Source organism: Heloderma suspectum, chromosome 4 (assembly GCF_057233095.1).
Source record: "Heloderma suspectum isolate Gila_16-S chromosome 4, 16-S_ref, whole genome shotgun sequence".
In the NCBI taxonomy this organism is placed as follows: domain Eukaryota; kingdom Metazoa; phylum Chordata; class Lepidosauria; order Squamata; family Helodermatidae; genus Heloderma; species Heloderma suspectum.
In genome coordinates, this window is record NC_139461.1 from 220058025 (window position 1) to 220080354 (window position 22330).

A 22330-nucleotide genomic window follows, 5' to 3' on the forward strand; every position below is an offset into this window, starting at 1 on the left:
TTTTCATACCTTCTGGCTCTGAAACAGCTGTAAATATCTGTCACATTGGCCACGATGGAGATGGGGTTGAAACTGCCCAGTCACCCTTGCCAAACTGGGCCATGAATCAACAGTCTAGATTTCAGCACTCTTCTTTAACGTATCCTAAACTGACTACATCCTGGAATGTCTGTTACTCCACCTGTCTGTTGTCTCTGTTGTCCTTTTAGCTCCTCCCCTCTCTTACCCCTTTCCCCCTATAGTTCCTCCCCTCTCATGGCTAGAAATTTGCCTAGTTACTTTCTCTCCCTATTTCAGGCGATCCTTCCCTTTTCCTACTGCAGTGTGGGCCAAATACTAAAGACTTTCTTTCTTCCATCCTTCTCATAGGCCTATCTGTATATTTACCAGCATTCTTCCTTAAGCTCGGCCAGTCTTCCTTACCTCTCTACCTTCTACTATTAAACACATGGCACATTCTAAGTTCTTTAATTCTTCTGGTTTTCTGAGGAGATTATACTTGCATCATGACATCAGAATAACATAATGCAGTTGCACTAGGACTGATATCTATTTATTGTTTCATACAATAAGGGCACAATCCTATGCATGTTTAGACAGAAAAAAGTCCTACAACTCCCAGAATTCCCTGGCCAGCCATGCTCTAACCTGCTTAAATAAGTTATACTTACACATTAAATATCTTTCAGCACATTTGCTCACAAGGGGAAATTCAAAATCAAGTTCTTCCTTTTAGTTCGGTGTGCAAGAAAGTGTGTGTTGTCCATACAACTTCCAATATAAAAAAGTAATGTTTTAATTTCCTTTAAGAGTCAAAACTCATGTTCATTCATTCATTGATTTTTAAAAGCCTCTTTTCAGGTCTGTGCCCTCACAAAGCAAAATACACAAAAGATAAACACACCTTAGGAACATCAGAAAGTGGTAGAGTTACTATTAGAAAACTACTCTGAGTCACATACGTTATTTACACTCTCAGGGAAAGGCAGCCTTGCTTAAAGGCTTTTTAAGGGCCTGCTTACAAACCTGTACTGTAGGGACCAAGTGTAATTCAGTCAGAAGTCCCATATCTGTGGGGCCATACCTCAGAAGGCCCTGACTCTCATGCTCTCCAACCTAACTGATCTTACCAGAAGGCTCATAAGCAGAACCTCTGAAGGAAAGGATCATACAAGCAAAGGCAGTGCTTGATATAACTTAGTCCCAAGCCTTTATGACTTTAAAGGGTAATACTAGCACTTTGGATTGGGGCCAGAAACATACTGGTAATCAATGCAACTGGCACAAAAATAGTGTTACATGTTTTTTGAACTTTTGGTCCTGCACCAGCATCTGGGAGGCTACGTTTTATATAAACTGAAGTTCTTGAACCATCTTCAAAGGCAGCCCAAGTAAAGCACATTGCAGTAGGCAACTACTAGGTAACTACTATTGCACAGGTAACCAAGGTCAGGTCCAGCTGCTCTAGAGAGGGTTGCAGCTGGTGTCCAAACCTGAGATGGGAGAAGGAACTCCTGGTCACTGCCACTACCAGTGGCTCTCTAGACAGCAATGAATGCAGGAGCATCCCCCAAGCTGCACACCTGGCCTTTCAGAGGGAGTGTAACCCTATCCAGGACTGGTTTTTCATGCCTCCACCCAGAATGGCCAACTTCCTAATCCACAAAATCTCCATCTTATCTGGATTAAGTTTCAGTTTATTTTCCCTTATCCATCCCTATACTGCATCTAGACACCTGTTCAAGAGTCCCACAGCTTTCTTGGGTTTTGTAGGTGGAAAAGAAAGATAGAGCTGTGTGTCATCTGCATACTGATGTCATAATAGCACAAACCTCCAGATGACTTTGCTCAGTGGCTTCTTCTAGACACTGAAGAGCGTGGGGGATAAGACTGAAACGAAAGGCCATTGAGTGGAACAGACATTACCCAGCACTACCTTCTGGGACAATGGTAAGATATTTATGTCCATATCATAGGTAAGAGGTAACATAAGAAAAGTTAAACCAAAAAGAGAGAGACTTGAAAATTAACTCACTAATCCAGCAGTGGCACAACAGTATTAATGGTAGATTGCAATATTTCAGTCAAACATTCCAACATTTTAAATTGACAAAACAACCTCCCTACAATGCCATTAAAAAGCCACCGCATAATAAAATCTATTCACGTTAACAATAGTTTGAAAGGGTTTTTCTTTCTTTTTCTTCTTAGAGTGATCTAAAGTATTGTCATTTTACAACATAATTGCACTATGCAGTCCTTTTGGGGGCAAGCCAAACTAATTCATAGTAATATTTTGGGATAAGGAAACCTTGACAACCACGGAAACCATTATCCAACACTGCAGTGCTTGCCTAAAATACAGAAATTAATATCCAAAACATTTACAGCTGCAGAAGCACTCAATGTCTGTAGCCTTTCACATACTAACTCCTAAAAAGCCACCAGAGTGACCATATTTACCTGACTCCACTTCATGCCATCCACTTGACTGACTGCCACTTCCTGGAGACCGCCCTTGGCTTGTATAAAATGGCTCTTCACCAGGACTGTCCATTTCATCCTCTACAGATTTGAGGCGCTTTGTAGAGCTGGAATTGAAGACAGCACACATTATTGCATTAACTGAAGTGAGATGAAATGTCAAGCCATCATTTATGACTGTGATCTCAGAAAACCTGCTTGCTATAAAGCAGAGGTGATTCATCCACTGTGCCTCCTTTCCCTTGCTACTCTTCTGGATCCTGTGACTATCACCCCTACCCACCTACTGTGGGACATGTGTCAAGTCCTACTTTCTACAGCAGATCAGAGTGGAGGATGTTCAAAGAGGCCTGTAAAGGAAAAGCGTGGAAGGTACAATGGTTGCAGACTCTCCTATGTTTTGGATTTTGCTTTTCTTTCCTTTTTTATTGCCAGAGAGCACCTCTGAGGTGGCAGCTGGCAGCCCCACTCCCTATGCTACTTCTCACAACCAAGGTAAAGTGTCTTTGAGTTGTTTGCATAGTCTGACCATTTCCATACTTCTCAAGAAGAGCATTAGATATAGCATGCTTCATTTGAAATAGATGGTTGCACTATGTTCCCATTTGTTTTTGTTTTTTTTTATCCAAGCATTCAATGGCATGGGATGAGGAGGATTTGTTTTCACAACAGCTTATTCTAACATTTATTCCCTGAGGCAGATTAACCTTGTTTTTATAGCTACTCTGTGAAGTGCTATGTACACTGAAAGCACTAACAAGAACAACAACAGCTTCTGTTTAGGGTTCCAGCCAGCCAGTCATGTCCATTTGATTACTCTTCCACCCACCTGAATTTTCTATTTCTATGTGGCTCGGTAGCTAACAGGCAACCAGTGCAATTCTTTTAACACAGATGTTAGGTGAGCATAGTTGTGTATCCCAGTGAGCACCCTAGCTGCTGCAGTCTGCACTAGCTGCAGCTTCTGAGCCACACACAAAGGCAGCCCCACATAAAGTGCATTGCAGTAGTCTAATTGTGAGGTTATCAGTGCATGCATGGATCACCGTGGCCAGGAACAGGCATAGTTGGTGTACCAGCCAAAGTTGGTAATGGGTGCTTTAGGCCACTGAGACAAAGGCCTCCAGTGACAAAGATGGATCCAGAAGCATCCCCAAATTATGGACCTGCTCCTTCAGAGAGAGTGCAACCCTATCCAGAACAGGCAAACCCCCCAATTCCCAGACCTGGGAACATCCAGCCCATAGGGTCTCTGTCTTAGTAGGATTCAGCTTCAGTTTATTCACCCTCATCCAAGCCATAACTGCATCCAGGCATTGGTTCAGAATGTGCACGACTCTCCTGATTCAGATGTCAGAGAGAAATAGAGCTGGCTGTCATCAGCATACTGGTGACACCTTGCCCCAAATCTCCTGATGACCACTCCCAACGGCTTCATATAAATATTAAATAACAACCAGGACAGGATGGTGCCCTGTGGCACCCGACAATTCAGCTGCCATGGGGATGAGGTGCAGTCACCGAACGCTATTTTCTGGAGCCAACCCCACAAGTTCAAGTCAAACCACTGCAGAGCAGTGTCTCCAACTCTCAGCTCACGGAGGCAGTCCAGGAGGATACTGTGGTCAATGGTATAAAAAGCTGCTGAGAGATCAAGAAGAAGTAACAGGGTAGCACTCCCCCTGTCCCTCTCCCAAAGAAGGTTGTCCATCAGGGTGACCAAGGCTGATTCCATCCCAAAACCGACCTGAATCCAGACTGTAATAGATCCAGTTGGTGGTTTTGGCTACATAAGGACCCATACTTTGATGAACAACAATAGTTACAGTTAAGGTTTTCCATTCCATTTTAATGTGGGAAAGTCTTTTACATGGAAAAGAGCAATTGTGTGACTATTATGAATAAGGTTATATAATACTTTCAATTTAACAAGCCATCATAGAATACATCTAGATAAGCAAGGCTAGGACTATAGGAAATGGGAAAAGGACTGAGAACAAATCTGACATAAGCCACAGAAGTACTGTGAGGAGAATAATACTAACTAGTGTAGCTAGCCAAGGAGGGCTATCCCTTGAAGATTAAAAAAGAAAAGAAAAAAGTACTAATCCCAAATTCACTTCTTGAAACTAAAAACATTTTAACTTGTGCAATTCAGAGGTGAAACACAGAAAGACTGCTACTCATCACTTGCCACATACATTCTTCTCTCCTGTAACATTCAGGCAAAGCCTGAAAAGAAAGATAACTGTTGTGCTGAGCTCTCAAGGTCAATCGACTCTGACTCTGTCAGTGTAATGTGGGGAACTGCAGAGCCAGAAGCCCTGTGCTTCTTGAGCTATAGTAAGAGAAACTGACTGCACTGGGGGTGGGGGGGAATCCTACTGAATTTCCAATACAGGGTCAGCAAATATTACATCTATGGTCAGCATTATGGAGTCTATTGCACATTTCTATGTGCCAAGAAAGCAGAAGCTCTCAAGGGTAAGCTACCTGGCTGAACATCTTATCAAGTGAGGTTGTTTTCTATATCAGAGATCTATTGCATGGGGGTAAAAAGCTGCCATAATTCCCATCACATTTAAGTCTTTACACAGAGGTAATTTACATGGGTTCTTCTTGAAATTTTTGCGATAGTAAGCATTTTGTGCTTTGACATTTGAAGTGAGAACTTTTGTGGTATCAGAAGATACAATGACCGCATGGATCACTAGTGTCTGGAGACAGGGAAAATTTTGCCTCCTCCACTGCGCCCTCTGTTTTTGTCCTTTTTCTCTCTCCCACTTATATTAATGGAAGTATTTCAATTTTATGGGGAAAAGTGAATACAGTGTGTTATTCTGATAATACACTATTATGTGCACATAAATGTGGCATTCTTAGCCTTTGATCTCACTGCCCTTATATTTCCAAATTTTCATTTGAACCCATGAGGGCTAAGCACTTATTTTTCAAACAATTACGACTGAGATTCTTGGCATTCAAGCTATAGAATAGACCAAGATTGTTAAAGAGTAGGGATGTACAAGAATATAGTTCATGTTCACAAATCATGTGAACAGATGCCAATCATGACCCCAAATGCAAGCATGAGAGCAAGTTCTCCAAAAATGTTTGCAAATTCCTGAACCTGCATTGGTGTTCAAAAAACATGCATTATCATAGTTTACTCTATGGGGGGAAAGTGCACCTACTGGTGTGCTTTTTTAAAAAAAATGTGAATTTTTCCTGTTGTAAATGTTCACTTTCCCCATTCAAAAAAAAAGAAGAAAAAAAAAGAGCACAACCCAACACAGGAAATGAGGCAAGCCAAGCTGAGCTTCAAGGTGGTGTTCAGAGAATCTGAGTGAACATGAGAATTGCTTGCTTGCTCAGTCATCCCTGCCAAAGAGTATCTCAGACCCCACCCCCAGGCTCCAGATTTGCCTTCAAGGCATTTTAAATATCAGCAAGAAGTACTTTTGCCTACATTGCAATCACTGCCTTGCTAATTCTGCTAGGCTACAATGCTAAGATATACTTGGAAGTAAATGCTATTGAAATCAATAGGAACATCCAAGTAAATATGTTTAGGAGTGAGCTATAAGCCTGTAATTTAAGGATTTTTTTGGCTAACAAGGAATAATGTAATGTGAGGAAAAAACAAATAATAACTGCAAATATTGTGCAGTTATTAACAACTAATGCTGTTTATAATTAGCTTCTTATCTGTATCAGGTATTTGTAGATGCATACAAAAGTGACAGCTGAGCTTTACTTTTAAGTATCATTAATAATCTATCTGTTGTATCAGTCCTGAAATGGAAACAAACATAGCCTAATTCACAGTGGAGGACAATTGCCCATATAGTATTCAGTACACTCACAATAATGCCAAACAGTGAAAATTAATATACTGATTAGTGCCACATATAATGATTAGTTTATTTGTCAACGTTCAGAATGTTGACTAAGTATAAGTGAATTGGATATTCTCTCAGTCATCACAATCTATTAGCCACATGTAGACAGTCCCAGTGCATTTGTAGAATGAAAGAATAAAATATTTGTGTCAACTATAGGCTTCAGTGTATTTTAATATTCTGCAGGTACCAGTGCAGAACCAGAGCTACTTTATACGTTACATTTTCTTACATATCACTTTCATGTAGGAATACGTGTGTGCTCTGTCATGTGTAAACGACTCGCATGTATTTATTTTGCTGAGTGTACCTAATGTGGGAAGCTTCGGCCAATCAGAATGCAAGGATCTGTGTTAATACAGCTATATACGCATGTGTGTTTTCATCAGACTTAATGGTTTTGCAAATGCTAGACACACTTTATCCTCCACTGAAGTGATATCTCTCTAGGGAATATGTTATGTGTGAAGCAGCCTTAAGATCAAAAGTAGTAACAACTATATGGTGAAATTAGCATTACTTGTCATGTCGGTTAAATAACTGATCCATTTTAACTGGAAGGATGGGGAATCAATTTGGATAATTAATAGCATTCAAGATGACAACAGCTTTTGGGCATACGATTTCAACCATGTTTTGGAAATGCCGAATACTTGCCTCCTTTTGGGAGGAGGTCATAATACGGATAACTTTCGTATTGGAACACTCTTTAATATTTAATGATGTACATGTCCTCCTAAACTATTTACCAGTTTCCTGGAAGTTAATGTATGGTCAGTGCAAATGGATTTCCCAAGCCCCTTTGACTGTCAAAAGTCTGATATTACAACACTGGAAGAATAAATACTCACCTCCTATAATGCAATGGATTGAGGACTTAACACCGCTATCAACATTTGAATGTGTGGTATATTCCATTGTACTTAATGGAATATTGATACTTTTATGCATGTAATTTTTTGTTTTTCTTCTTTTTCACGATTTATTTTGTTTTGTTAAAACCACAATAAATAATAAAAAAAGTCCAATTGCATGGATATTAAAATAAAAGGTCCATGGTATAAAATGAAAAATATCCTTGTCTTCAAATTAGCCTCTAAACCATAACATCAACACTCACAGGAGCCCAGAATAAAAAATTATCCTACTTGAATAAGCCTTCAATCCTATACTCACTTCTCTGTGAGTAAGCTCCCCTGATCTCTCAATGGGACTTACTTCTGAGTAGACATGCATAGGATTGTGCTGTAAGTCATTAAGCATGCAATCCTATGGCCTCTAGACAGTGACTAGACGGCCATACGATTGCTCAGTTTTAGGGAACCAACCTCGGATTCCGCACTCCGAGGTCAGCTTCCGGAAAACTGCCTCCCTGCCCCATCCCGTCCCCCTCGTAGGTGATGAGGATCATCCCTGGGCTCCGCGCTTAGAAGAGCGGCATGGAGAGGGGCAAAAGGGGTTTTTCCTGGGGATGGGGAGTATGGAAGTGCTGGTATGATGCTTCTTATGTGCTGTCCGACCTCCCCCCCTGCTTCAAAGTCCTGCGGCTAGATGGCCGAAATTGGCCATCTAGCTGTGAATACAGGAAGGGTGGAGTGCGGAGGAAAAGATCCCCCCCTCTTCTGCCCACCCTGCATTGGACAGGCGGTCTCCTCTGAGTTTGGAGGCAGCTGCCTATCCCAAAAGGATTGCTCCCTCTGGGCATAATCCTTTGCATCTTTAGATAGAAATAAGTCCTACAATTCCCAGTATTCCCTAGCCAGCCATGCTGGGGAACACTGGGAGTTGTAGGACTTATTTTTGTCTTAACATGCATAAGATTGCACCCTGGGAGTTGTGGGACTTATTTTTGCCTAAACATGCATAGGTTTGCACCCTAAATTCCTAAAGCTGTATGTATTCATTGATTTCTAAAGGGCAGGAGCACATAAGAGTGATGCTCATCCAGGCCACTCTCATAGTGACTGGTTGGGTTCACATGAACACCTTGGGAAACTGTGTAGTTTCCCATGCCCCCGTGCATGCTGCTCGCACAACCAGCATTTCCCTAATTACCAACGCCACATTGTGGGTTGCTATGTCATCCAAATCCAGTGCACGGCACGGTGGGGGTGGCTTCTTACCACCCCACAACCCCTACTCGGGTTGTAGGGTGGGTAAGAAGCTACCCCTGCTGTGCCACACACCGGGTTCAGATGACACGGCAACCTGCAACTCAATGTGGGTAATTAGGGAAACACTGGTCACGCGTAGTTTCCCCTGGTGATCATGAGAACCCAGCCACTATGTCATAGTAGGAAACCACTGATTTCCTGTTACATCTGAACTGGGATAAAGATGTGGCCTGCCCCTTAGGGTAGTATTTGTCCATTTATCCCAGTATTGGCTACTCTGACTGGCAGCGTCTTTCCACAGTTTCAGGCAGAGGTCTTTGCTACCTGAGCCTTTCAGTTGGAGATGCCAGGGACTGAAGCCTGGGATTCTCCACATGAATGCATGTGCTCTGCCACTGAGCTATGGTCCTGCCCTGAAGGTTAGCTAACCTTCAACAAGTGTACTTTGAAAGGGCCCTCTTGCCACAATGGTATCATGGTACTGTGACCTTCAGAGGACCAAACACAAAATCAATGCTATGCTGGGTTGTTACTTACAACTGTCCTTAAGGGGCCTGGCAGTAGAGTGAATCACATTACATTATTGCATGGTTAGCCAGCCTGGCCAAAGGGGCACCACAAAGGCAAACCATTTGTGCGCACTGGGAGAATAACCTTCTGTTTGGCTATTCTATTTGGTTCCTCTTTCTCTAGACTTGATATCGCCCAACAGATCCTTCCAATAGCTGTAGCGTTTGTGAGCCATTACACTTGAATGGCTGCCTGCTGTTCACCTGTGTGGCTATTCAGTTCTCTGGACATATTTGCACCTAACTGGCCACCTGAGCAGTTGTTCACAAACTAAGTATTCCTGGATTAGACCCAATTTAATTTAGATGTGCAAATAGCACTGTGATTGCTGATTCAATCCATAGTCCTAAATCTGTCCTTTTTATAAGTTTTATTCCACTGACCTATACAAAATGATTCATTTACATCAGCATTAAGGAAGAGAAGGGAAAACCCCCTCTTCTGTAGCTTTGCAGAATTCCAAAGTATAAATAAAGAGCTTTTAGACAGTTTAAAGTGGATGCTTCACTTTATTCTCAGAAATGTTCAGTGTCTCAAGCAGAATCTGTCAGGCAGCATGAGCATTAAATGACAGTATTACTCAATTTGAAATGTCCACATAGCCAGGGGGCTTCAGCCATAACTCAATGTCATGCACAGATCAAATTACCTGGTAGAGGAGGTGCTTGGTAAAGACCTCCTCATTGCTCCTGGGCTCATGCTATAGTATGAAGAACTTTCCAAATCTGAGAGTGAGAAATTAGGGCCCGTTCCTGCGGCTATTGGCGCTGGGGAAACAAAGAAAAGCAAGTTAGCAAGCCATGTGGAAAAGGAAGAATTACATTTCAAATATTCACTTTCACCTTAATGACTTTACCCAGCATGTAGGTAGAAAGGTATGAGTTAATTGGCACTGTAATCATCAAGATTAAAAGATCATTATGCAACTATATGATTAAGGTCTTCTTTGAAGGTCTTTTCCTGATGGCAAAGTCTTATTTCGTACCAGTATATTTCAATGGCTTCGCTTTGAGAAACTGTAGGAATATTGCTACTTCTTTGATTGTTTTCTCCCATGACCACTCTTATTAGATAAGTTAGTAATGTTCTCTCATCCAGATCTCACTGTTTGCTGTCCTGTATGCTTGGTAAGGTCTTCCTTTGTTACATTTTCTCTTGACTGTTACAAATGTGTGTAATGAACTAGCTTTTCACAAAGATATTACTAACTTCTCTCTCTACAGTGTAAAGATAAAAGGTCATTAATCTCCTGCTGTCAATAATATGGATCTGCCACCATCCACATAAGAAGTCACTAAAGGCCTTTCCAGATAAACATTTTATTACAGAATAAATGTGCAGTTGTCATTCAGTTGTTGCGGGAGATCCAAAGGTCTCTCTCTCTCTCCTCTGTTGTCAAACAATTGTATTTTTTCAGCATTTAAGCCACAGTATTTTGTTGCTGGGAGTATACAAGCAACTATTACAATGGTGAATATTGTGTGAATTGTGGTTGTTCAAATGTCATAGGCACCTAATAGTGCTTACTCACACAGGCATATTTATCACCTTCTGTCTGTAGATCACAGGTTAAACAGTACAGAGAGAGATACTATCACTCCACTTCAGTGGAAGCAAGTCAAGTCATACATTCAGCTGCAACTAATCAAGGGTTTACATCTGCATGTTCATTACTTAATGGGATGGTTTGTATGTAATAGCCAAACTAGCAATGTATGATAATTTCAGTTTTGCTTGCCAAATATGCGAATATGCCCCATTCAAAGACCCAAATATGAATGCAAGCGCAAATACATGTCTGCTGAAAATATTTGCAAATTGTTGAACACATGCTTGCCTTATTCCCGATTCTCAGTTTGATTTGTGCAAATGTCCTAATTTGTGCAAATTTCCCAATATGTGCAAATTTCCCTGCTTTAGTCTAAGGGGGAGATCTGTGCAAATTTGGGGAGATTTGCACAAATCTCCCATTTGATTGCTCCTCGATTTGTGCAAATCTCTCATTCACACAAAGCGAGCAGTGATCACAAACACGAATGGGAATTGGGCACGAGATGAGTGGAGAATCCTAGTGATCTTAAACATTGCCCGTTCACCAATCCCTCAGCCAGACCATGATTTTGGCATTGGCTCTGAGCCTTGGGATCATGCACTTCATCCTTGAAATCATGGTTTTGAGTTCTGGTTTGGAGGACAAGCAGAAACAACATTTTGCAAATTTGGATGTAATGGTGAAGTATGGTTTGTCAAACAAGGAAGTCAGGGTAGGAGTCAGAGTACATGGGAGAAGGTGGAAGGAGGAAGCATGAAAACCCAGTGGCAGCCAAACCGTGATTCAGTGTTACATATGAACCAGCCCACTGATTGCAAAAATGATGACTAGCATGGGTGAATGAACTATTACAGATTAAACATCACATTCAGAACACCCAGTATTAACTCAGTGCTTTTCAGTGGAGCGATTTCATACATTCAAAAGAGAGTAATCAACTGAGCGACCAAGTGATGAGAAATCAGATTATGTATATATGTGAATCAGCACTTAAGTGCTATTGTGACCATGACATCTCTGGTAACAAGTGGCATAACTCCTTTCCTTAGGCATATGCCTTTTTGAACTTTACGAACATCATCATCACCACCACCACCACCACCACCACCATCATTTTAGTGGATGAGAGCAATAATATTGTGCTACTCAATATGGGGAGCACTCCTGAAATCCGTTAAAATTAAACATATGGACACTAGCAAGGCAACTCTTACTCTTGTTTTCTCGAATGATCCTATGAAAAAGTTTAATTTTGCATCTCATTGGCCAATCCTGACACAGCAGGAGGTAAGTTGTCAGATTACGTGAAGGGCAACCACATACGGTGCAGCAGCTGTTAGTACTGCTGTGGTATAGAAGAGGCTTAATGAGGGTTGGGCCACCAAAACCACCTTGTGATGGTTTCCAAGTGCCATTACAGTGCAATCTAGAGCATGCGTGTTTTGTGACAGCAAGTGCCATCAAGGGCTTCTCTGTGTCTAAGTGAGAAAAATTGGATGCCTCCTGTCTAATTTTCCTTTCGTGCAATTCCATTTTAGCTGTATGGGCACAAATTTCTCACTGCAATGTGATAACTGAAGTGGCAATATATAAAACATGTAACTCTCCTTTCTAGAAAGTCAGAGCATGGGTCCACCTAACCCAGTTTTGTCTACTCTAACAGTGGCTCTCAGGCAGTTTTTCCTAGCCTTTACTGCTTGGAATCCTGTTCACTAGAAATGCCATGGAGTGAGCCCAGGACGTTCAGCACGCAAAATATGCTGCATGCTCTACCACTGAGCCCATTAAGGTCAGGCTGCTAAACTGCAGCCCTCAGCTGAGGAGCTACAATTTGCTATGTGGTTAACAGACTGCAGCTGAAGTCCAAAAATAATGGGTGATACGAAGAACAGTATCTTCATACAATTGCCTCATGTAATCTATGGAGTACTCCAAGCAGTGGTCTAAGGACAACCAGTGAACGGATATACATTGATAGCAATGCATTTTTAAAAGCACGGGATGGAAAGAACACAATGATATTAAAATAGGAGCCAGCCTGTAATGATCTTTAAAAGGAATTAACTTGGGACATAATTTACAAGAACACTCTAAACTCATTTGCGATCTTACTTTAACTACAATATGCTTCCTGTGCAATGGGTGAATGAAACTAAAAAAAGACAGAAAAGGCATTGTAAAATTAACTCGTTTCATCAATTTGTGCTGTCTGCTAGAGTTTCCTGACAGCAGAGACAAGGGGCTGTAAAACTGATGAATTTGCATGGAAAAAGAAACCAGTGTAAGTAATTTGTGTAAAAGGTAACGCGGGCATGGACTGCTATAATTCAGACACCCTGCGGTTAGCAAACTCCTGCAGTGTGAGCAGTTATGGGTTAGAAAAATGACCACACTGCAGTCAGTCTGACTTGAATGGAAATCAATCATAAAGGTACACTCTGCAGCATCCACTCTACAGTTTTAGCAACTTCTTCTTGGCCAAACACATTTGTGCTTTAAAAAGCCTTTGCTTGATAAATTTTCTTCCACAGAAGAACTGTGGAAAGCCTAGCTTGAAAGGTTAATAATGTGTTTCCCAAGTAGGAACATAAAAATTTCACATCCCAACTACTATGATGTTTATTAAACAGGTTTATTTTAAATAGAAAGTAAAGAAAAATACCTGATATGCAGCCCATGTATACTCAGAAGTAAGTTGTATTATATTCAATGGGATTTATTTTCAGGTTTGTGGGCACAGGACTGCAAACTTACAGTACACTCATAGGCATGTCTGTTCAGACATAAGCCCCACTAGTTTGACAGGACTTACTCCCAGATAAGTATACACAGTATTACCAGTTTTATTAATTTACTCCAATCCTGTGCTCTCATTATAGTAGCTTAGATTTCTTAGGGCACAATCCTATGCATGTTTAGACAGAAATTAGTCCTACAACTCCTAGCATGCTGGGAGCTGTGGGTCTTTTTTGAGTCTAAACATGCATAGAATTGCACCCTTAAAATTTAATTCTATCTCACTAAGCAATTACCTTTGGATATACACAGATATTATTGGGGATGGGGGTGGGAATAGGAGTATTCGAAATATTCTGCCAATGGACAATTCAAGCTAAGTATAACGTAAGAAGAAGGACATGCCAGGAAATAGCATCCATTCTTTTTTATATAGGTAACATGACTTGGAACTTAACCACTTTATATCAGATTAGAGTTTGGACTCTTTTTCGAGAAAGGGATACAATATGCAGTTGACTTTTTTTAACTGGCCATCTGGTATTTTAGGTTTGGGCCATTTGCTAGATGAAGTGATTTGTTTTAAGGGGAGCCATACTTCCCCATTTATTTATTAGTTTTGCACATGTTGCTTTGAGTGTACCATGAGTATTAATAAATTAACTGAATCTTGGTTTCCCCAATTAATTAATTAATCAGTCAATCAATATGGGGAAACCAAGATTTACCCTTCAAAACAGAGCTCCACTGGAAGATTCATGATGAGTTTGCATGCTGCATGTGCAAAATTTAAAACTGGAAGGACAAGAGGAAGAGGAAGAAATGGTGGTAGCTGTAGCAACAGCAAGCCAGGTTTCATGCTAGGTTGGGTTAGTCTAGGGAGTCTATAGGAGATGCTTGTGGCTTGTTACCCAGGAGGCAATAGCCTTGCCCCAGTCCAAGTTTCAACAAATATGCACACCACACTTACAAGCAACCCACCTTCCTTCCAACTTTGAAGTTGTGGAAGTGGGTAGGATCATCTGAGTTGCTGAGTTGTGATCCCTGCCATCTCCTCAGCTCCAAAGTTGAGAAGAAGGCAGATTGTTTTGCAGCTGTGTGGCCAAGGCACCTGAAGAGCCTTAGCATTTGAAGGGCCAAATAAGCTTGCCTTCTTCTCTCTGGAGCATGAAATGCAGGTGGGGAGCCAGAGGTTGCTGCTGCCTGAAGGTGCTCTTTGCACCTTAGGGCAGCCACCGTCACCTGCTCATGATCCCCATACTACCCAGTCTTTTCCTTGGGAAGAAAAGCCTTGGGCAGTGGTACCCAATAGCACACCCTCTGCCCCCTGCCCCTTCTCAGGAAAGGCCAGCACGAAGGTGGGCTGGTAACATTTTTGGCTTGGCAAGCAAGAAGACCCACCAATAATGACTGACCTCTCCTCCACGTGTACAGCAGCAGCAGCAGCAGAGCTCTGTTGGATCAGACCAGACGTCTATCTAGTTCACATTCTGTTCCCACAGTGCCAAACCAGATAGGAGACAAGCAGGAGAAAAGTGTTGGATGGACTCAGGCCATGAGTCACTTAACCTGAACTTGAAGGGTTAATATGTACCTGAGACAGGTGGAAGGGGATCTCTGAGAGATCATGTTGCCTTTTCCTTGTCTCCTTCCCCTAGTCTCCTACTTCTTCCTCCTACTTCCTCCTGCAAGGGATGCTGACCTCAGCCAACTTACCTTGAGATGTAAGCTTGTTATATCTCAAGTAAAGTCTGTTCTTAACCCACCACTTAAGTGTGTTTTTCTACATCTGTGGCTAGTGACAGGGGGCTGATGGGATTTCAGGTTATGGGACCCAGCAGCCAATAAAGAAGAAAAAGGCTTTTGCAAGAAATCACCCGGAAACCTGTGAGTACTGCCTATTGGACAGACAAGGGAGAAAAAAATCTTGGAGGGTGGAATGATGGCTAAAGGAAATATACATGTAGCCATGGAAAAACTAGGCACCGGGAACTACCAGATATGGAAGTTCAAGATGGAAATGGTGCTAGTGAAAGAGGACTTGTGAGAGGTTTTGGAATCGGCTCACCCCACAGAAAACCCCCAGGCCTGGGACAAAAGGGGCAGAAAAGCAAGGGCAACAATTGCTCAATCAGTCCAAAATGACCAGTTGCTCCACATCAGAGATGAAAAAAACAGCTAAGGGAATGTGGGAGGATCTGTGAATAGTGCATCAGCCTACCAGCATAAATACAAAGCTCTTCCTGAAGAGGAAGCTGTTTAAAATGAGGCTAGAGAAAAGAGCCAGCTTGCCAGACCATGTAAATGCAGTCTTGCAAGTTGTTGAGGAGCTGCAGGCAATTGGCTCAGAGACCCCAGAGGAGGATGTCATAGTCATCATTTTGTGCAGCCTAGATGAATCCTATGAACCCCTCATAGCAGCCTTGGAAATGCGCCCTGAAGCAGAGCTAAAATTGGACTATGTAAAGGCCAGACTGATTAGTGAGTGGAATCGCAGGATGGAAAACATGGCCAATGCCTCATGTAAGAGGACAAAGGCTAGGCCAGAAACAAAGGCCAAGAGGGAATCAGAACAATCCCTTAAGGCAGAGACAAAGGAATGCTACAAGTGTGGGTCCAAGACACATTTCAAGAGAGACTGTCCCGAAAATGGCTGCAAGAGAGAGCCAAAGAGCAACAGAGGGCAAAGCAGAGTAAACTGTGAGCCACAAGGGGCCCATTCCTGCTCGTCTGTTTACCTCGGAGTAACCAGAGCTCAGAGGCACAACCTAGTTTGGGTGCTAGACTCAGGAGCTAGCAGCCACATGACTGGCTAGAGGGAGTTCTTCGAGGAACTAGATCACCACAGGCAGGGTTACATTTGCCTGGCTAAAGGGAAACAGATGGAATAGGAGAAGGCACCACAGACTGTATAGCACCACTGCATGGTGGGAAAACAAAGCTAACAGACATCTTGTTTGTGCCGGACCTGAACTTGCTCTCAGTAAGAAAGCTTACAGCAGATGGATTTGTCCTACTTTTCAAAGGGGATGAATGCCAAATATCTAGAGAAAGAAGGTTGTGGGGCAATGCCAGGGTAACGAACTCTATGTATGAGATTGATAGCAGCAGAGAAGAGGCCAAGAGGGCAGACCACATACCCCACAACAGTTGCATCCACCTCTGGCACAGACACATGGGGCACAGAAGCATGGAGGCAGTGAAGGAGTTGGTGACGAAGGAACTCACTGCAGGCTTACAGATCCCAGCATGCAGGTCAAGGATGAGCTGTGTGTGCTGCATCAAGACCAAGTCCACGTGAGTCCACTGCCCAAGGCAAGCAAGAGCAGAGCTGAAGAACCATTGGAGCTCATCCACTCAGACCTCTGTGGACCAATGGAGTTGATAACCCCTGGAGGTGGTAAGTACTTCCTCACCTTCACTGATGATTATTCCAAGTTCACAACAGCATACATCATCAAGCGTAAGGATCAAGTACTGAGCAAGCTGAAGGAGTTCGTTGCAGCAACGAAGAACAAATTCCGCAAGACACTGGGAGCCATTTGTACTGACAATGGAAGAGAGTACACTGGAAGAGAGATGGAAGCTTACCTCCGGGCCCAAGTCATCCCACACCAAAAGACACTCAGCTACTCCAGGGAACAGAATGGTGTGGCTGAAAGGTGCAAACAGATCACTCCTAGACATGGTAAGAAGCATGCTCTCAGATGCAAATCTATCATTTAAATTCTGGAGAGAGGCAGTATCTACGGCGGCCTACATACAGAACAGGCTGCCAACCAGGGCCACTAGCAAAATACCTTTTGAACTGTGGCATGGAGCAAAGCCAAAGGTGGACAATCTGAGAGTGTTTGGATGCAAGGCCTATGCTCACATCCCAGAACAGATGAGAACTAAGCTGGCTGACAGAGCCACTGAAGGGGTCCTGGCAAGATACAGCCCCTCCCATAAAGGCTACAGAATTCTTATTCCCCAAGACTGCAGCATCACTGTCAGCTGAAGCGTGCAGTTTGATGAGACTGGGAGGCCCGGGATGATGGAGCGGATAGAGGTGAATCTGAGCACACCTGAGATTAGAGAAGGGGAGCCCACAGTGCCTGAAGAAGATGAGAGGGCAGCTGACACACTTAATCTCAACAGTAAGGTCGGTGACATGGGTGACACCAAGCTGAACGCAGCAGAGCAGCAGGAACCCAAGAGGTCAGAGAGGGCCACCAAAGGCGTGCCGCCAGCCAGGTACAGGGACTATTATTTTGCAGGCACAGCACAGCAGATCTAAGAGCCAGGGAGCTGGGAGGACACTGCCTCCTTGCCCAAGGATGAGGCAGACAGGTGGAAGAAGGCAGCACAGGAAGAGATGGACTCATTACACCAAAACGGGACCTGGACCCTGACTGAACTTCCTCCCAATCGCAAGGCAATTGGCTGCAAGTAGACTTCAAAGTGAAATGCAACACAGACAGTGAAATAGAATGCTACAAAGCCAGGTTAGTAGTGAAGGGATACTCTCAAAAGTATGGGGAAGACTATGATGAAACGTTTGCCCCAGTGGTAAAGCACACCACCATTAGAGCAATGCTGAGTGTAGCAGCCAGCAGGGAGATGCAAGTTAGGCATGTAGACATTAAAACAGCATTCCTGTATGGTGAAATAGAAGAAGACCTGTACATGATACAGCCGCCATGGTTTGTAGATCCAGAAGGGTCAAGGAAAGTGTGCAAACTACACAGAAGGACTTAAGCAGACCACCAGGGCCTGGAACAAGAAAATTAATGGAGTCCTAGTAAATCTGGGTTTCACCAAGGGGAAAGCAGACTCCTGCCTCTATACCAGGTAGAAAAGGGTCAGGTGGGCATACATACTGGTGTATGTGGACGATTTGGTCCTGTGCTATGAGCGGGAAAGAGACAGCATAGAAATTATGCTCAGACTGAAGCAGAACTTTGAAATGAAAGATATGGGTCCAACAGCGCACTATTTGAGTATATAGGTCGAGAAGAGGGACTATGGGAGCTTCCTCCTTAGTCAGAACCAAAAGATCGAGGAGATGCTGCTGGTGTTCGGAATAGCAGAATGGAAAGAGGTCAAGACTTCCATGACCACAGATCACCTGAAGGGGCAAGATAATGACGTCGCACTGCTGGATAATCAGCAGTATCGAAGGGCCATTGGTAAGCTGCTATTCATTGCAACAGCTACCAGACCAGACCTAGCTGCAGCCGTGAGCATCCTGAGCAGGAACATGGCCAAGCCATCTCAACGTGACTGGAATGGAATGAAGCATGCAATGCGCTATTTGAAAGGTGCCGCACATACTAAGCTCAAACTGCCAAGCGGCACATACGCAAGGCCGATCGAGTCTGTGGATTCAGATTGGGTGGGTGATGAGTCAGACCACAAGTCCACATCAGGAAGCCTGTTAACATACAACAGCAGGAATATCAGTTGGGCCAGCAAGAAGCAGAATATGTGGCAGCAGCCGTGCATGTCAGGAAGTGATTTGACTTAGACAATTATTCACTGACATGAGACTGGAGAACACACAAGCCACAGTGTTATATGAAGACAATCAAGAGTGCCTACAGCTGGCATCGATTGAGAAACTGAGGCCACAGACGAAGCCCACTGTAAGGCATCAACTGATAAGAGAGTTAGTAGAGCAAGAGGTGATTGAACTGAAGTATTGCTTGACTGAAGAAATGGTGGCAGATGTGCTGACAAAGCCTCTGCCGGGGGAACTGCACCAGTGCCACCAGATGGGCATGGGATTAGTACAGTGACCCACTGCCCTCGAGAAGGGGTGTTGGAGGGACTCGGGCCATGAGACACTTAATCTGAACTTGAAGGGTTAATATGTACCCGAGTCAGGTGGGAGGGGATCCCTGGGAGATCGTATTGCCTTTTCCTTGTTTCTTCCCTGTACTCTCCTATTTCTTCTTCCTACTTCCTCCTGAAAGGGATGCTGACCATGAGGCTGACCTCAGCCAACTTACCTCGAGATGTAAGCTTGTTATATCTCAAGTAAAGTCTGTTCTTAACTCACCACTCGAGTGTGTTTTGTCTACATCCGTGGCTACTGACAGGGGGCTGATTCGGACTTCAAAAGGTATCGACATGCTTGGTGTGGTGGGTACAAATAGATATATAACAAGTAGGACCTGCAACAAAATGTTGTAGTGCTGAGTGTTTCTCTTCAATGTCCTCCTCCAGGATATGCCATTCCATTTCCCATCCCAGTCAGTTTTCTGTTTTTTCTCCCTAACAGTCCATCAGCATTCCAAGGCCATGGAGCACAGTTTAGTCTCAACTGGACTCTTGCGGGGTGGGTTCCCCCGTTAAGGTTTTTTCCTTAAAAAAAAAAACCCAAGGGGTTATTTTTTGAACTTCTGCAAACTTTGAGGTTTACCCAGGCCTGCTGATATGGCGCTTTTGTGCATAGGTCCTGCTGTCTTGGCTACAAAAGCAATGGTACTTGTACCTGAACATCGGAAACAGAAGTACAATGAACTGAGGGAATCTACTGAATAGGCAGGGATTATGGGATAGATGCCAACTAAAGTCCTACTTAGAGTAGGCCCATTGAAATGAATAAGTCTTAAGTCCTATCCATTTCAATGGTCTACTTTAAGTAGTACTTTAGTTGGATTCTACCGATAATCATCAGTAATTCCACAGTTGTGGAATTTTGTAGCCAGCATAAAACATATTTCAGAGCCTGGGCATCTTAATTTCAATTAAGAATAAGATGCCGAAGAAGAAGAAGTTGTTTTCCATGTTTGAAAACATGAAACGGAGGTCCACAAAAAACTCCAGCAGGGAGATGAACCTTCTGTGACATGCATAATTATTATCTGCACTATTCCCATGGCTGCAAGGACTAACTTGGGTCAATGAACCTGCTACATGCCTGATGATATGGCACACTGAAGAAGTTTCAGTGATGCTCCCATCATAAGTAAAGAAGACTGTGCAACTGTATTTTTAAAATCTACCCTTTTTACTAAACGGTAGTAAACACATGGGAAGTTACATACAAACATCATATCAACAAACCATATTAAAAGAAAAAGTCATCATGACTCAAAAAAGTCATCATGATTCAAATGTGAAATTGAAATCTAGGGAGGTATGTGTTTTGCATCAATTCCAACCCAGTGCATCAATTCCACCTGCATAAAGGCCCCATATGAAACAGGTATCTGGGCTAAAATGAGTGCACAGTAAGACGGCTTTACAAGATGAGGAACTGGCTTATCCTTCAACCTCTTCTCTGATTGATGTATGTGAAGCTTGTCTAACGGAACTAATGCTGTTCTGGGATCCTGTTTCAGCTGACTGGGTGGTCTGGTCACAAACCCGGGCATACACATGGGATACATTTCAGTCACTGGCAATGCAGAATGAATTTGCCTGAAAGAGTCACCCTAGTTCAAAGTTTTCATGCTAACATTAATAGAAAGCATTCCAGTACTAGTCCACTTCTATCCTTGCATTGTTGCTAATTTCACATCCAGGTATCTCAAGAAACAAATAATGATAAAATTAACAAAACTGCTGGATTTTACTTAATTTGAGAATTTGTCTTTTTTGTTGCAGTAGTTATACCAGGATTCCCTAACTGGGTGCCCTCCAGATGTCTTGGACTACAATTCCTATCATTCCCAGCCAGCAAGGACAATATGGATTTCAGTGCCTATCATTTCCAGCCAGCATGGCAATTGGCTGGAAATAATAGGTACTGCACTGGAATGGACAGCACCAAGCTGGGAAAGACCGAGTTAGAGTGTTGGCCTAGGATCACGGAGTACAAGGTTCAAATGCCCACTCAGCCATTAAGCTCTCTGGATGACTTCTGGCCAGTCATTATTTCATAGCCTAACCTACCATAACCTAACCTACCACAGAGGGCTGTTGTGAGGATGAAAATGGTGTGTGTGAGGAGAGCTATGTGCACCACATTGAGCTTCTTGGAGGAAAGGTGTGATACAAATGTAATCAGTTTAAAAACATTCAGCCATGTGGATATTTATCTTCCTTGGAATGTGGCACTGGCTTTGGAATGCTAATAATATGCATTGGCTCCTGTTCACCCTGCCCTCATTTCCTATTTTTAATGCACATCTCTGCTATATAATTGGCATTTGGATACCAACCAGAACATTATTTATTAAAACATTTATATACCACCATTCATCCGCTTTGGATTTCTGGGTGGTGCAATGTAAAATGGCTACAATAAAAGTGGCAGCAAAGATCCTTTAAACAGACTGAGATTTGCACAAGGTAAAATGCCTGGGTATAACAATGCTTTTGCCTAAAAGACTGCCATGTTGGCACCAGCTGAACCTCTTTGGGGAGGGCATTTATTAACTGGGGCACCACTGCTGAAAAAGCTCTTAACCTTCTAGTGAATAATGTACCCGCAGTGGAGAGGGCACATGGAAACAGGCCTCCATGGAAAATCTTAGAGCACAAGCAGGTTGATATGGGAGTAGCTATTCTTACCGGTATTTACCTCACAAATGGTGACTCATGTACATTTAAAGATGTGTTTATGTGTGTGTAAGATTTTCTCATTATCTATTCCTATTCACTCACTTTCCAATTTACATACAACTACACTCACACTATTCACAAGCAATATTAATACATCTCATTTACACTATTCTCTAACCCTTGACCAACATTTCAATAGTTGCCTATTCACTTCTGCTGAATCATTCCCACAACTAGCAGCCAGCCTTATATTTCCCCAGCCCTCATGTGATAGCACTTTTAAAAAACCTTTGACTAATTCAAATGTTCATAAACATTGTTTAAGTCTTCAGCAGCTGAGCCAATGGCTTGGGAGGGCTCATTTAAATCAACTGAAGCCAGAGCTCTTCCAGATAGTAAGAACAGGCTGCATTTACATCACTTTTCCGCCCTTTGTTGCATTTATCTGATGTTATTGTGGCAAATTAGCCAATCCC

The 22330-nt window shown here is 42.8% G+C and overlaps 1 protein-coding gene across 4 annotated transcripts in view; it reads right to left on the minus strand.

Moving 5' to 3' along the window:
- Nucleotides 1-22330, minus strand: part of NFIA (nuclear factor I A) — a 439446-nt gene that overhangs the window by 112187 nt on the left and 304929 nt on the right. For all 4 annotated transcript variants that reach the window (XM_084852356.1, XM_084852357.1, XM_084852358.1 and 1 more), the window contains exons 5-6: nt 9720-9837; nt 2464-2591 (exon numbers count right to left, since the gene is read on the minus strand). In XM_084852356.1, coding sequence (XP_084708482.1) covers nt 2464-2591; nt 9720-9837 — 246 coding nt within the window. The remainder of the gene's footprint in view (nt 1-2463; nt 2592-9719; nt 9838-22330) is intronic.